The 16,514-nt window shown below is 49.8% G+C and overlaps 1 protein-coding gene across 2 annotated transcripts; it reads right to left on the minus strand.

Annotated features, from left to right (window-relative positions):
- Window positions 1-2,839: 2,839 nt before the first annotated feature.
- On the minus strand, window positions 2,840-13,131 carry PCDH8 (protocadherin 8). Of its 2 annotated transcripts, none has more exons than XM_001136934.7 (3): window positions 4,954-13,131; window positions 4,282-4,489; window positions 2,840-3,790 (listed from the first exon to the last, which is right to left on the minus strand). In XM_001136934.7, the coding sequence occupies exons 1-3, from the start codon at window positions 7,291-7,293 to the stop codon at window positions 3,417-3,419; spliced, it is 2,922 nt and encodes a 973-aa protein (XP_001136934.3). In that variant the 5' UTR covers window positions 7,294-13,131; the 3' UTR covers window positions 2,840-3,416. The 2 variants fall into 2 exon arrangements, with proteins under 2 accessions (XP_001136934.3, XP_016780835.2); XM_016925346.4 differs by having other exon boundaries at window positions 4,663-13,131.
- Window positions 13,132-16,514: the final 3,383 nt, after the last annotated feature.

Below are 16,514 nucleotides of genomic sequence, written 5' to 3' on the forward strand. Positions count from 1 at the left end.
TTGCTTCAGTTTGCTTTCAGAGCTTACAGCATTCCAATTATCCTATTATTGGATATTCAGCAGTAAAGTGAATATGCTTGTCTTCTAAAATGGAATTTTTAGATGTTAAAAGTTTATATTTGCCAAGTGAAATAAGCCAGATATTTAGCTCATTATGGCATGGAACTCATCCTGATTATAAATATATATTTTTCTCTCTGTATATATGTGTGTGTGTGTATATATATATATTTGTATTTAGAGACATGATTCCTGTTTTTGCTCTATTTCAGAATGCATTTTTCAATAGATGTTGAAACCACTAACAGTTTAACTTTCTAAAGTGGTTTCCTTATAGATATTTTATTATAGGAAGACGTGTAGAACATCCAAGTCAATGGGGCCAGAGACAAAAATGTGAAACAGGTAAAGCCTGGCTTTAGCTTTCTCTCTTGAGGTGACCTCTGTCTTCCCCACGGGCTTTCTCATGTCCCAGTATTCACTGCTAAGGTGTCCAAGGGTTGTTGGCCTCTACTTCCAGAGAGGTATCTGTGTTATAATCACAAACCTCTAAGGCTTGTGATTTTGCCAATGATATTCACCTTAGCCGTGCTTGTTTGTAAAGTGTTGGCTACACATGAGGCTCTGGACTACTTGGTGAAAGTGGAGGGAGTGAAGACAGCAAAACAGGGTCAGAGCAAGGCTGGGCATCCTGGGTCTACTTTGTCTTCCTCAGTGGGTGGGGCAGTGCTGATAGTACTGTGGAGACTGGCTCCAGAAGAAGGCAACAAAAGAGGAAGTAGGATAGACTGTAGTGGGAACTTACTACAGGCCAAGAATTGTGCCAAGAATTCTGCATATGTATTATCTCACTTAATTAAATAAAGCAATATATTTTCTTAAAAATGTGCTTGAGAGTAAACATTTCTGGAGACAAGTGAAAAGCCTCCCACACACAGCTCCTGTTTCTTGGAGAGTTCCTGCTGCTGGCCCATAGAGGAACACCCCAACCTTTTTTGTTTAAGCAAACAATGTTGAGGACTGAAATTGTGTGTTTGATTTTTTTAAAGTTTCAAATCAAAACAAGATCTGATAGTGGTTACTTTGCTAAGGGAAAAAATGATAGTAAGTCAGAGGTTTTGAAACCCAAATTTTTGGAGTAACGAAATAATTCGCACGGTACAAAATAAAATAATGACAATAACATTATTTTACTTTTGAAGGACAAAAGCAGCAAACACATTCAGAGACTGGATGCTTTTAGACTGCAGTGGGATCATTCATTCTTCTATTTTGCGTTTGATGAGGCTGGCTCGAGAATAAAGTTTTAGATGTTATAATGGTAGGTCTACCTGGGAGTCTGTTCCCCTAGGGCCTGGCCATCATGGCTCTGGAGCTGTAATGTTTTCTTTCGGAATCCACGGTCTGGGCGGTCTGAGCTTGTCAGGCGCATGTGCGACTCCGTTGCCTGCAGAAACGGCTGAACTTTGCACGGGCTGTGGGTGGTGAAGCACTTGTGTGTACCCACCCTGATGTTCAGCCTGGAGCTACCACTGGTTTCAATTATGACTTCAACAGGCAGCTTTGAGGGCTTCTCTATTCATTACACTGCCGCACACTCTATAATTAGTAATAAAGGAACACAGGCACTTCACAAATATAAAGGGCTAAACAGTAATCATGCAGCAAAGGCAATGCATTGGGACTTTTCTACATAACTCCTTGTTTCTTTCAGGTAAAAAAAAAAGCAAACCAAAAACAACTTGTTTCATTACTTTGTTTTATTTTTTGCACTGAATAACCTAGGTTTGAATCTCACCCTGGATACTTATTAGCTGTGTGATTTTTGGCATTTTATCTAACCTTCTTGTGCCTCGGTTTCTTTAATTGCAAAATGGAGTTAATGATACTTCCCATATCCTGGGGGTAGTTTGATGATTAAATGAGATAATTCATGCAGAATGCTTGGTAAGGAGCTCTGCTCACAGAAGACTTGCTCAGTAAATGTTAGGTCTCATTATGCTTATCATCATTTTAATTTCAAATGAAATCCATAGAGTATAAGACATAGGCATAGTACTCTTGAGTGTCTTTTTTTAAGACTTTCCATTATGTACATTTTCAAACACAAACATTTAGAGATACTGGCGAAATTTCCCTACCTCACATGCACCTATGCTAGCATTGACAATTATCAATATCTTATCAAATCGATCTTGTTTCACATAGCTCCCTGTGTTTTTTTCTAGAACATTTTAAAGCGAATCCCAAACATCATGTCATTTTGCCCATAAATTTGAGTGGAATAGGGCTGATAGTTACTTTGGAGACTGGCTCCAGAGGAAGGCAAGGAAAGACGAAGTAGGACAGAATGTAGTGGGAACCTATTATATTCCAAAAGACTAAGATGTTAGTCTTTTTGATACTAACACCCCGAATAAGCTGAGGGCTCTTTGGGACTACGTCTTCTTCACCTCAAACTCCAGCTTGAGGAGGAGGTACCAGCAGCTAGTAAAAGCTCTACAGATGCTTGTTTAATTAGTGAATGAACAACCCAAACTTAGCTTTCTTCACTTTTTGGTGGCTGCTCAATGAATATTTAGCTAGTGAATAAATGAGAGCAGGGATTTTATAGACTAATACATATGGAGATGCACATAATTTATGAAATCAACACACGTTTTTAATACTTGGGTGACATTTTGCAATACTTGAAATCCTACAGGTTTAATATTGTCATGAACATTAATAATGCCCAAATAATTAGCACTTGAAAGAAGGTTTCATTCTGATACTCAAATTATTTGTGAATGTCTGACTATAGGCAGCTTCATGAAAAGCAATTAGCAGATTCTTCAAATACATGACAAATCTTTTATTACTGTGCTTATAAGTGACACGGTTTACAGAAAACCAAATGTAATTAAATAACATCGAACTTGAAATCTACCACAGAGTCAAGATATACAAGTTATACTTGGCAAGGCAAAATTTCTCAAACACTAGGTTGTTTCAGGTGAAAGATAAATTTCAATTAAGTAATTCCAACATGTTTTGTTTTTTGTCTTACAGACAGTTCCTTTGGCAATAACTTCCACTTTAGCTTTTATTATATAAAAATATAACAAAATTTCATTATATACAAACATTACATTACACAATGTACAGGTTAAAAACACTAAGAAAATGGCAAGCCACAATTGAAATTAAAGTCAATAGCATAAGAAAAATTAAATACTGCACACATTTCATAAAAATTACATTAACTACATTTTTGTTTGCAAATACCAAACAGTACCAATGTGATTGGAAATAGCTTCCAACAACTTCATTGTAAGGCACATCTTGCATATTTATATATACAACACTGAAACCGGTCAATAACTTAGGGGCTTCTCGGAGTGACCTGTATATGTGTGAAGACATGCAGCATGGGATTACACATTTTCATTGGCTCCCTTCTTCGGGGACAGGTACCTGCCAGGAGGGGACTGGTAGAGGGGTACTCCAATCTCCTGCAGATCTGGGAGCCTCCCTGGACGGGGAGGGGAGAGCAGAGTGACTGTCCTGTCATAGTCTCTGTGCAGTACTTTCTCATAGACGCTCTGCAGCCCCACTGTCTTGGGCAGCTGGGCCTGGTAGTAATTGTCCCTGCGCAGAGGATCCCGAGGCAGGGACGTGCTCTTACAGAAGGTTGACATCTGGGCTGGTGGGTGAGGCGATGGATGTGCGTTGGGCCCGCTGCAGGATGGGCTCCAGCAGCGGTCAGAGTGGCCCAGGATCTTACACTCAGCGGTGCACGCCCACAGTCCTAATACGGAAGGGAAAAGGAAACAGCATGACGATTATTCCTGAGATTATACATACTCAGGCTTCCATCTTCAGCATGTCAGCCTGGGTCAGGGCAGCTGAAAGGAAAGGCTGTGCGCATAGATATACACCGTGTCTCAAGAATCGAAGGCACATTGCTTCCTGTAAAGCCATCTTAATGCAAAGCTGGTCCAGCTTCTTCAGCTGGAAGTGAAAAAAAAAATTGATAAGCAGTACCCACTTTTTAATGGCTAGCATCACCCATGCTGCTGCCTAACAGGATGAGGGTGTGTTTTATTCAAGAGCTGGAGTTGCCTCGACTTGGCATTTTGAAATTCACCGTGTGAGGCAGGCCCGGACCCGCAGCTGTAGGAGTGAGAAAAAGTGGGGAAGAGGGAAGGGGGCTGGGAACCGAGATTGAGAGGAGGCAAACAGTGGTGAAGGGGAGGGAAGGGAGGAATGCCGAATTTGGCGGGAAAGAAGAGTCCTCACCACTCTGCATGTGGTTGATGAGATCCTTTTTCAGAGCGTCCCCGCTGATGTCGGAATCGCTGTCGTTGAAATCACTGTCCCCTTTACCGCTGTCTTTGCCGCTGAACTTCTCTGCTTCTCTGCCAGAAATGGTGTTGAATGAGTGTCCTTTCCACACCGCCACAGGGGGCGCCGGCTCCTTTCCAAAACCCGGGGAGGCACCGTAGGGCTGCAGCAGGGAATAGGGGAATGGGAGTGGGGGGAGGGTTGGATAAGAAACAAACAAAAAACAAGTGCGACAGGTTGTCTACCTGCATGCACCCACCCTACCCCTCCAGTCTCCCTTCCCCCAGCCTGTCCGCGGAGCTCGGAGGGGGGCGCCCAGCCGAAGGAAGGCCTCACCTCGGCGTGCGCGCCGCGGAGCCGCTGCTGCCCCTCGAAGTGACAGGCGCTTTCCCCAGTGGCGCTGCCGCCCTCTGAGCCCGGCACTTCGGCCGCGGCGACCGCAGGCGGAGGCGCGTCCGCCGCGGGGCTGCCAAAGGGCGCTTTGCCGGTGCCAGGGAAGGTGAGCACGTCGAACATGTTGGGCCTGGGCCCGGCTCCCCGGGCGGCCTCCTCCGGGGAGCCGGGAGCCGAGGCTCCGCCGCCCGCCGCCCCGGGCCGCTCTTCCCGGAGGGCCCCCCCTTTGCGCACCTCCTTCTTGCGGCGGTTGCAGGTGGTGGCGATGGCGATGATGGCGGCCAGCAGCAGCGTGCAGCTCCCGGCCAGCACGATGATGACGATCAGCGGCGTGTCCCATTGCAGCGCCGACCCGGACACCCCGAGCCGAGAGCCAGGCGGGCGGGAACGCTCCGGGCTTCCTGCATTGGCAGGCGCAGCCGGCCCACGCCCGCCCCCTGCTGTTACCACGAAGCTGACAGTTGCGGTGGTGGTGAGCGGGGGACGGCCGCCGTCGGATATGACCAGGAGCGCCCTGAACACGCGGCCGGGTGGCTCCTGCGAGAGGTCGCCGGTGAGCAGTATCTCCCCCGTGCGGCGGCCGATGGCGAAGGCTTCGCGCGGCTCCTGCTGCTGCAGCTCGAACGCCAGCTCCCCGTTGGCTCCCTCGTCTGCATCCCGGGCCTGCACACGGGCCACAACCGTGTCCTTTGCGGTGCGCCCAGGCACCGCCACTTCTAGGGAGCCATTGGCTGGCGCCGGGTGCACCAGGACTGGCGCATGGTCGTTCTGGTCCAGCACGCGCACTTGCACTAGGGCGCTGCTGGAAAGCTGAGGGGAGCCGCCGTCGCTAGCTTGGATGCGAACGTCGAGTTGGCGCAGCGTCTCATAGTCGAAGCTGCGCAGCGCGTAGATGGCTCCGGTAGCTGGGTCCACCGAGACATAAGTGGACACGGCGCCCCCGGCGCGGCCCACCTCTGCCTCCAGCAGCCGGTAGGTGACCTGGCCGTTGCGGCCCAGGTCCCGGTCCCGGGCGGCCACCGTGGCCAGGTAGGCGCCTGGCGGGTTGTTCTCGCGCACCGACACCTCATAGACCGGCCGCGTGAAGAGCGGCGCGTTGTCGTTCTCGTCGCCCACACGCACCGTGTAGGGCCGCACTGTGCGCAGTGGGGGCGCGCCGCGATCCTCGGCCACCAGCGTCAAGTTGTACTCGGCGATGCGTTCGCGGTCCAGCGACGCCGCGGTCACCACCAGGTAGCTGCCCGCGTAGGCCGGCTGCAGCCGGAAGTGCTCGTGCCCATAGAGGGCGCAGCGCACTTGCCCGTTGGCGCCCGAGTCCCTGTCCGAGGTGCTGACCAGGGCCACCAGGCTCTCGCGCGCCGCCCCCTCCGGCACCAGCGAAGTGGCACCAGCCTCCGGCGTCCCAGCTCCCGCCGGCGAGCTAGCGTCCGCTCCCCCGAGTGCAGCGGCGGCGGCGGCAGCGGCGAAGGGTGAGGCTGCCGGCGCGCCTGGGGCGGCCAGCGGGGTGATGGCGATGTCGGGTGCGTTGTCATTGACGTCTCGGATGCGCACGATGACCTTGCAGGTGGCAGCGCGGGGCCCGGGTCCGCGGTCCTGCGCCCGCACGTCCAGCTCGTAGGTGTCCTGACGCTCGTAGTCCACGGGCCCGGCCAGGGTGAGGCGGCCTGATCGCGGGTCAAGCCGAAAGAGGCGGCGCGCCTCCGGCGGGGTGCGGGCGCCAAAAGCGAACACCACGTCGCCGTTAGGTCCCTCGTCGGGGTCGGCTGCGTCCAGGTCGAGAAGCAGGGAGCCCACGGGCGCGTCTTCCGCCAGCTCCACTTCGGCCACGGCGCCCTGCGGGAAGGCCGGGCTGTGGTCATTCGCATCCAGGACGCGCACGCTGAGGGCAGCCGTGGCGGAGCGCGGCGGGCGGCCGCCGTCCTGGGCCACCAGCTCCAGGCTGTAGGCGGCCTGGCTCTCGCGGTCCAGCTCCTGCAGCAGCACCAGGTCTGCGCACTGAGCGCCGTCCGCTCGCGTCTGCAGCTCCACGCGAAAGGGGCTGTGCGGCTCGGCCAGGCGCACGGTCTGCAGCCCGTTGGCGCCCACGTCCTCGTCCACCGGCACCTCCAAGGGGATGCGCGTGCCCACTGCCGCACCCTCGGACACCTCTACCGGGATCTGGGCCCTGGGGAAGCGCGGCGCGTGGTCGTTGACGTCCCTCACCTCTACCTCCACGTGCACCAGCCGGAACTGCTCCTGCGAGAAGCTGACCACATCGAAGGCCAGCACGCACTGCGGGGCCTGGCCACACAGCCGCTCGCGGTCCAGGCCGGCGTCCCCGACGGTCAGCTGCCCGTCGCCTTCGCGCACCCGGAGCAGAGAGCTGTTGAATTGCTTCATCAGGCGGAAGCTTGTGTCACCCGATACTTTCATATGCAGGTCCTCGGCCAGGGTCCCGATGACCGTGCCGGGGGCATCCTCCTCGAAGGTGCTGTATCGGACTGTTTTGCTCTGGGCCACTGAGAGCACCCAGCAGAGGCTGAAGAGCTGCAAGGGGAAAAGGCAGGGGCTGCCCCAACGCCTCACAGGACTCATGCCTCCAGCCTCAAGTGCGATCCGAAAGGCTAAGGAAGTCTTCTCTGGTTTCCAGGTCGGGCGTCAGTCTCAGGCTCTCGGAATCACGCTCTTTGCGAGCCCTGTGCGGGAGAAGTCTGCGGGTAGCAGCTCCGAGCCTCCAGCGGGCTCTGAGGACGCGCGGACCCGCCCTCACTCTGCGCCTCTCCGTCTCTTACAGAAGCTGCGCCGCCTCGCGCCGCCTTTGCCTTTATAGCCGCCGATATGCTAATCACCCGAGCCGGGCAGCCAATGGCCGCCTCCCCCTCGCGTCGCTCCTCCGCCTGCCTCTGACAATCCCTTTAATGTGGAAAGGCTTAGAGGGGAAAACAAGAAAGGAAAATTAGGGAATCTTTCTTTTGTTTAACTCCTTTTGCTTTTTCCCCCTTTTCTTGTCAGCACCCTGCATGTAGAGGAGTTGGCACAGGGCTCCAGGAGTAAAAGGAGCGGATGGTTTTGTTAATTGTCGCCTGCCTCCCTCCGTGCCGCGGCTAGAACTAAGTGCGAACACGCTGGGGTTTTACCTCAGTGGCTTCTGATTCCGCCTTCCCCCAGCCCCTGCCAACACACACACTCTGCATTTTGCACCTCTGAGGCTTCCAAACCCTTGCAGCCCCCTACCCACAGACTTGCTCTGCTGAATGAGGCTCTGCTTTCCTTCTCTCCTAGCTACGGTGCCTGGAATAGCCTCTCGATTAAGAAGCCTGAAGGATAAGGGAAAATTGATTTTATTCAAATTTGTGTACGCAATTGTGTTTTGCTCGTGTGAGCCCCGGTGATCAGAGCTGCCACTTCCCTTTCAGAAAAGAGCCCCGCGATATGTTAGTATGCACGTCACTGTCCAAATGGCCTTCTTAAGCCATGGGCGCTAGCAGGCAAGGAAAAAAAAAGTTCCAAATAGGATTTAGCATAAGCTTGAGGAGATTTGGAAAGGTTTCAAAGATCAGACTGTATCAAAGGCTTATGAAGCCCTCGTTAGCAGTGGAAATAGAATGGTGTGGCAGGCGATCCCATTGGAGGCCCCAATGTCTGTATTATTTCACTGTGACAAGCTAAGGGGAGAGAAAGTTGAACAGTTTCCACAGCGGAGTTGGACTAACTTGAATATAATGAGCAAACGCCACATGTATCCATTATGTTCCTCTATTCATCCCCAATCACTGCCATAACTCTCCGGCTAAACGGTGATGGGCGCTGAATTCCACACAATACCCGGCTCGTATTAAAGTGCATTTAGAGAACTTTTTCCTCCTGATGCCTTGTTCCGCCTATTTAGAGGATTTTCTTTCTGTTCTAATAGGGCCACTCTGGGAAGCAACACTCGTCCGGTTCCAGAAGAACAAAATCACAGCGTGACGTTGAAACCTGGCAGGAACGTGGGGGGAACTTAACCATCTGCCTAGGAAAGTGTGGAGCTTCCGCACTGCCAAAATCTGGGCTGGGCGGATCCTGGGGCTGGCCGGGCGCTGCGCTGCCCCACAGATAGCCCCCTCCCATCCCTGACGGCCAGGGAGATGGAGCTCGGATCTGCAACAAGACGGATTCTTAATGATTCTTACTGAAGGGCTTTATTGAGCAGGCTATGCAAATACACACGAAGGAGGAAAGGTAAAAAACAAAAGCCACTCACTGGAAGAAATTTTTCCTTTTAGGCGATAGGTTTGGTAAGCAGATTGAATTCAGTAAACATTCTTCAGAATCCCGATTTTGGTCCTGCTTTCAGCGTCCTATCCATGTTTTCCTTTCCCTCAAACTCGAGGGAGTGTGTTTTGGGTTTTTTTTCAGAAGAGGGTCAGGAGTTTCCTTGGAGTAGGGAGACCAAGCAGGGAGCTGGGTGGCAGGGATGAGAGGTGCTTCCAACTGTCAGAGAGCGGAACATGCAGCTCCAGCCATCCATAAATACAAGCTCTTATAAGACTGGGGAGGGGGATGATGAGTGGCTGGAGACTTCCTCAGAGCGGTGTGTCTCTGGGTTCCCTTCTCCACCTCTTCCACCTTGTAGTCTTGGGAATGCTAAAAGCAATAAGGCCAGGCATCTGCAGCCGCGCGGGGACGTGGAAGGAGGAGCGCCCCCTACAGGAGCCCAAATCGCAGCCCTTTCTTCCGCTGTCTTCCATCTCCCAAGTGCGATTTAGTATGTAGCCCTCCCACCGTCCCCGCCCAGGAGATATTCCTTGGGGGGTACACTCAGTCGAAGGAACTTTCTATTTTCCTTCCGAGCCCCGCAACACTCCCACCCCAACCTGGGGCTGGCTGGTGACCTTTAGCGCCCCTAGGCTAACGTCATCTCTCCTCACCCCTCTTCCCCCGGAGACCCAGACGGGAACAGGTTCAGAACTTGGCTGGTGGACAGCGGCCTCAGCGCTTCCGCTGGCGTACCCAGGGCAAGGTCAGGCCCGCCTGGCGCTGCTGCTGCCGGGCGGAGGACCCGGAAGGTGGGGAAAGTGGATGGAAATGGGGCCGGAGTCCCAAAGGAAGGGATTTCAGCGGTTTCCGCGAGCACAGCCCGGCCGCGAATGGCTGGGACCCGGACCTCGCGCCAGCGCCCCCTGCGCACCTGCACCCCGCAGTTCTGGGCTGGACTCGGGAGCCCCGCCACGCGCTAAGTTTGGGTTTTTCGCTTGGCCAGAGATTCGGAACTACTTGCAATTTCTACTCAAAGTGCTTCCGCGTCAGCATGCTCATTCTCAAGGCTGAAATAAACCAAGGCGTGCTTGAAAGTGGGAAAAGGAAAGGGGAGTAGGGGCAGGCAAAAGACTGGAGGCGGGAGGAGGGGTGTAGGGTGGCTGGTAGCAGGTCTAAAGTGTTTTTTCCGCGGCCAGGCCCTCGTCGATCGGAAGTAGCCACGACGGCGGCGGCGCCGGGAGGCTGAGAGCCGGGAGCCGGGGAGCCCGGGAAGGGAGCCGCGAGTCTCCAGCCGCCACCGGCGCGCACAGGTCTTTCCGTGCCGGCGGTGGAGGTGTGAAGGCACGCGAACACCGTGAGCTCCGGGCCGGCAGCGGACAGCCGCTCGATTATGGAAATACGATTTAAAATAGCACATCAACGTCCGCAGCAACTCCCCGGGAAGGAAAATATGTCCGGGGAGGTGGCGCTGGAGAGGAGTAGGGGAAAGGGAGGGGAGCTCGCCCGCCCGGGTGCTGATCAGGCCTCACAAAATCCGCTCGAATCGCCTTGTTATCATACCAAAAGGTCTGGGCAGGCTCAAAGGAGCCCCTTTCTCTCGGTTTTAGCAACTTCGCCGGCAACTGTCTCGCAATCTTGAGAACAAACACAGCTCCACAATGGCCGGCGTTTTCTCGGAATGCAAATGTTGCGGGCTCCGCAAAGCTGGGTTTCTGTTACCGAGCCTAATGCCGGCATTGTGAAACTCGCGTGCAAACACCAAGATTGACATGGGCGTCACGTGATGGATTAGGGCTCCAGGAAAGTTTTCAAAGAGGCGACAATGGGGGGCTCAGACTGATCTGATATCTCCCACAGTTTAGCGGGAAAGAAAATCAGGATATATTCTCATATGTAATAGGATTATCTTGTCCATTTCAAGTTCTATACAGCATGTAATTTATTTTTAATTAGGATTATATCTACCAGGAAAGGGTACTAGACTTCACTGGAAAGTGTAATTCTAAGGATGAATGAAGAGGGGTTATTTTTTAAACTTTTACTTTTTTTTTTTCCTTTAAAAATAAGCCCAGGGCCCTGGTTTTTCCTCCTACAGGCTCACCATCGGGTAAACCCCTCAGGGAAGTTTGCAGCAAGTGCTCGGCCAAGCAAAGAACAGAGGAAGCTCTTCGGGGCATCTAATTCATTTTTGTAGTGAAAACACACTTTGCAAAAATCTCATCAAATTCTGAAGCCTCTGGGTTTTCTGGGGTTGGTGCACTAGAAATGCAACCAAGCTGTTTTCTACACTCCAAATTCTTTTTTTTTTTTTTTTTTTAAAGTTATCTCTCTCTGTGTGTGTATTTGTTGGGCTGTCAGTACAGGCATGGTGACTTTTAAACTGTATAGTAAACCACAAAGCAGCATTCTCCATAGCCCTGATTCGAATTCAGCAGTCAGACAATGAGACAATTTGGGGGTGAAGGTAACTGTTATTTAAACATTGATTTTGGATTGATTCCAGTGCCAGATGCTCACAAACCCTGGATCATTTCCAGATCTTGGGCCACTCTTCATTTTGTGTGTTCTGTGTGTCACTCTGGGAGACCTGCTTTACCTGATAAGAAGCAGAACGCAGCTGTTGACTGCAGGATCTGGAATCATCCTGCTTGGGTTCAAATCTGATCATTACACTGATTGGCTGTGTGACCCGTGCAAATTATTTTCTCTCTGTATTGTTTTTTGTTTTTGTTTTCTGTTTGTTTTTTGAGATGGAGTCTTGCTCTGTTGCCCAGGCTGGAGTGCCCTGGCGTGATCTCCGCTCACGGCAAACTCTGCCTCGTGGGCTCAAGCGATTCTCATGCCTCAGCCTCCTGTGTAGCTGGGATTACAGGCCTGCACCCCCACACATACCCAGCTAATTTTTGTATTTTTTGGTAGAGACGGGGTTTCACCATGTTGGCAAGGCTGGTCTTGAACTCCTGACTTCAAGTGATCATCCTGCCTCAGCCTCCCAAAGTGCTGGGATTACAGGCATGAGCCACGGCGCCCGGCCTGTCTGTATCTTAGTTCCTTTATCGGCAAAATGGGTATAATAATAGTACTTTGCAAAGTTGTTTTGAAGACTGTGTAAGATGATATAATATCAGGTGCTTAGGAACACATGTTAGTTTTTATTTCCCTTTAAAGCACAGGGAAGAAACATCAAAGACTATGTAATCTAAACCTCTTATTTTATAGGCGAGGGATTTGTTCAGAAAGAAAAATAACTCTCCCATTTCCTGTCTGCTTCTTTGCTTTGGTGACAACTGTCTCCCCAATTCCCTCATTCCTCTCTGGAAATAATAGGTATTGTGGTAGGTATATAGATCCCAGAGGAAAGAGACAATGGTCACCTGAGGGTTCCACCAATTTTTGTGCCCTCATGTCATTTCAAAACCTTTTGGTACCTTACTTGCTAGTTGAGATCAGATGTTGACAAAAAGGAGTTCTCAGTAGAGTTTTTTCCTACTCATTTCTATAAAAGCCATGTATTCTGACTGAAACCACCTACAGATACAGATATTTAATGGACAGGAGCCCATAATTCTGGAGGAGCAGAATATTTCAAGGGACTTTCCCTCCTGGACAGTGGAATGCCTGGATAGTGGAATGCCTAGGAGCAGCAGGTGACCTCCTGCTGACTTATACTGAGCCAAGGTACAAAAAGTGTTTGACCCCTCTATTACTCTGCTAGAGCTGCCATAACAAAATGCCATATACTGGGTGATTTAAACAACAAAAATTTATTTTCTCACAATTCTGGAGGCACGAAGTACAAGATCAAGGTGCCAACAGGGTTGATTTCTCCTGAGACCTCTCTCCTTGGCTTGCAGATGGCCGCCTTCTCTCTGTGTCCTCATATGGCCTTTTCCCTGTGTGCTGAGCTCCCTGGTATCTCTTCCTCTTCTTAAAGGGACACCAGTCATACTGGATTAGAGCCCACCCTTATGATCTCATTTAATCTTAATTATCTGATTAAAGGCTCTGTCTCCAAATACAGTCAGAGTCTGTTGTCCTAGGAGTTAGGCCTTTAACTTATGAGTTTTCAGAGGTCAGTCTGTAACACCTTCATTCTCTCAACCAATATTATTGAGAACTTACTAAGTTCTAGACTTTGTGATAAATGCTGTGGAAACAGATTAAAAAATAAAGTATCCATACTGATACAAATAAATGATCAAATAAATAAATAGGAAAGAAGAGACAATTCTACCACAAGGAAGACTGTTGAAGAATTTATGTAGTAGATTCTCTGCCCACAAAAAAGTGGATCATAATTTCCCACTCTCTAAGTATGGACTACGTGGATTGTGACTTTCTTCCAAAGAATACAGTATGGAGTGGAGAGAAAAAGAGTAACTTTACATGGAGAAAGCTGTCAAACACTCCCTTGGTCAGGTCCTCAAGGTCAACATCAACAGTGATAGGTCATGTTGACAGTATGCACCCTAGGTGTGGTGTGATGAAAATGGCACTTTATCTCTGTGATCTTCCTCAAGACCACAGAACTTCAGTCTCATAATGAGAAAAACGTCAGATAAAACTAAACTGAAGGATGATATTCTGCAAAAACTGACCAGTATGCCTCAAAACTGTCAAAATAGTCAAAAACAATGAAAATCTGAGAAACTGTCACAGCAAGAGCTTAAAGAGACATGATGACTAAATGTAATGTGGTATTGTGGCACAGAAAAAGGACATCAGAGAATAACCAAGGAAATCTGAATAAAATGTGGGCTTTAGATAATAACAATATTAGCTATTAATTGTAACAAAAGTACCAGAGTAAGATGTTAATGACAAGGGATGTGGGGTTATGGGAACTCTCTGGACTAGCGCTACAATTTTTCTATAAATGTAAAACTGTTCTGAAATAAAAAGTTAGATCCTGCCAACCCTGAGGATGAGGAGACAGACTGCTGCTGATCACAGGTGGCTTCTTGAGGAAGAGGAATATCTGGACATGTGGCACGGGGCCTAAGAACGGTACAGGTATGCTCTGCCTGACTGTATGAGCCCAGAGGAGGGAGGCCAAGTTGTGCTGGGAAATGGGAATACTCAGGGAAAGCTTTTGGGTGACATTTGAGTTGAGTTTTGAAGGATGAATAGAAATTAGCTAGGAGTAGAAAGGGAGAAGGTAGGGGTGGAGATGAAAAAAGCATTCCTTGCAGGACAAACAGCAAGTGAAACAAAGGTCTCAGGGCTGGGGTGTAAGGCTCTATGAAAGGACCTAGTGAGTACAGAGAGGTGATGAAAGCCAGGATGAGCAGGTGGGTGCTTTGTGTATCCTGTTAAGGCATTTGGGTTTTACTCTTAAGGCAATGGAGAGTGTTGAAGGATGTCACCTTGACATAAATAGGCTCACCAGAGTAAAGTGAAAGAAAATCAGGTGCAGGGAAAGGGAAGTGGAGAAAGAAGCCTGCGCTGGTGGAAATTTGACCTGGAAGGAAAGTCAAGGGTAATTCTCTCAAGTAACTATTTAGGGAAGAGTAGTGAGTGACTGGTAAGGCCAAATCCCAAGAGACTCAGGGGAGAGAGGAGCACACTCTGATGACACTTGTTCGTCTATGGGCTGAGCCTGAGGACTGTGTTTCCTACTATGAGTCCCATCTCCCTCCAACCAGGAGCTGAAGCAAACGGTGTAGGAGTTGCTGGTTGGTGTTTTCCAGCCATCACCAGCCCTCTGGAGAATGCAGTTCCTCCTGGGAGCCTCCTCTTGAGTTTAGTTCCAAGAAGAATGCAGGTGGACAGTGGTGGGAGAGAGGATTTACTTTTTCTCAACAAGTTGAGGCTTCTCTGGGTTCAACCACAAGCAAATCTAGTGGCACCTCAGTGTATCTTCTGTTGGAGGTCTATCCATGACAAATGATGGTGGGGTGGAAGTGGGATGTTCTCCAGCTGTCCATGGCCCAGGGGTGTTTCCCTTAACACCCCAAGGATTCAGTGTGTGAGAGGAAGAAATTAAAAATTTCCCTGGAGCCTTTTGGCTGGAGGGTTTGGGATATGGGATGTGGCCTGGGTTCCTACGACCTTGTTTTTGGTGCTTGGGCACTTTGAGGCAGAATTAGAAGAGATTACAGAGCTCATGGGGGAAAAAGAGGTTGTGGGTAATGAAGTAAACCTTCAGTGAAGAACCACAAATCTGTGCCTAAACTACATGCAGGAGTTGTATAGTTACATAAACTGGATGGATTAATTGATCTCAGAGCCTAAAATATGTTGCTACAAATTTAGGGTTTTGTTATTAATAAATCCCACATGACTTAAAAGAAATTAAGGCAGGTCGCTAGAGCCTTTTCTAGGCAGAGAGAATTTTAATCATTGGCTAGTCTTTTTTCTTCCTCCTCAAAGCATTGTTCTGTAAGTGCAGAAGACTTCTGACTTAGGTCTTCCTTTGCATCTGACAGCTTGAACTCACTTGCTTTAAGTGGGTCACAATCCACTTTTGAAATGGAAATGAAGTCTTCATGGCAGCCTCTGCCTCAGAACCCTGGGACCCAGGACCAGCCAGGACACGGTGGAGCCTGATGTTATAAATTTCTCTATAGATCTGAGAGCAGTTTTACACCATTGATCTCACGTCACCCAGAATTGAGATGGAGTGACAGCTGATAAACTGCATGGTGACAGGCTATGGCCTTGGAAAAAAAAATCCAGATGTGGGATTAAAAAAAAAAGAGCTGATGGATTAGTTATTGGCCCTCGAATTTCCCTTACCCTGGATTCCTTCCAACCGCTTTAGAAGCATTTATTTTCAGGTAATTTTACAGTTGTCTCTTTGTCCTTCAGAGGTGCTTTGGTCTATGAAACCTCTCAGGGAATTTAGATGAAATCATTTTTATATGTATTGCCTGACAGCCCCTGGAAGTCCCAGAGCCCTGCTCTTAGGTCTGAGCCTTTAGGAGGCTTTTACCTGCACGTTCAGGAGACTGGGGATGCAAGTAAACCATTGATATTCATGCTAATTTATGATTTTGTAGCAGAATTACCCAGCCTATAGCCCTCAAGCACCACTTGCTTTAATGGGGCAAGTGGGGAGGAAGGCACATTGGTGGGTGTGGGAATGGGAGATGGGTTTCTCCTTGGCCAGTATTTAAATGAGTGGGTTTTTTTTTCATGCTACAATTAAACTTTTTGAATCACCTTTTGATTCCAGCTCCTCTGTCCAAAGGGCCTGGGACACCTTCAGAAAGATTTTGAGTAGGCGAGGTGCGAGGGCCTGTGTTGGAGAGATTGGGGAATGTGGTGGATCATTTGTGTTCGGAGGATGAACAAAGGTTGAATTCTTGCTGCCCTGGCTCTGAGCTCCCGCTTTGGTGTCCAGTGTGGGAACCTGAAATGGGGAAGAATGGGCTGCTCTATGCATTGAACCGCGAGCCCTCCCGGGCATGGCCGTTCGTAGGGCATCAATCTTGCTTTGCTTTGCCTCGGGGGCCTTGTATAGAGGCCTCTGGTCTAAGGGGACAGAGAAGAAGGTTAGATGGAGGGAGCAGAGCCCCCACAGGGAAAAATAATGTGACAAGCTGTCAGAACACGGCGACTGGGTGACTCCTGTT

This window comes from Pan troglodytes, chromosome 14, assembly GCF_028858775.2.
Source record: "Pan troglodytes isolate AG18354 chromosome 14, NHGRI_mPanTro3-v2.0_pri, whole genome shotgun sequence".
In the NCBI taxonomy this organism is placed as follows: domain Eukaryota; kingdom Metazoa; phylum Chordata; class Mammalia; order Primates; family Hominidae; genus Pan; species Pan troglodytes.

Excerpts from the sequence above, each read along its gene's own strand:
- PCDH8 (XM_016925346.4), bottom strand. The coding sequence starts at position 7,293 with ATGAGTCCTGTGAGGCGTTGGGGCAGCCCCTGCCTTTTCCCCTTGCAG. Across the intron at positions 4,490-4,662 it reads TCCGCGGCGCGCACGCCGAG|CCCTACGGTGCCTCCCCGGG; the intron begins GTGAGGCCTTCC and ends TCCCTGCTGCAG. Across the intron at positions 3,791-4,281 it reads CATCAACCACATGCAGAGTG|GACTGTGGGCGTGCACCGCT; the intron begins GTGAGGACTCTT and ends CTTCCGTATTAG.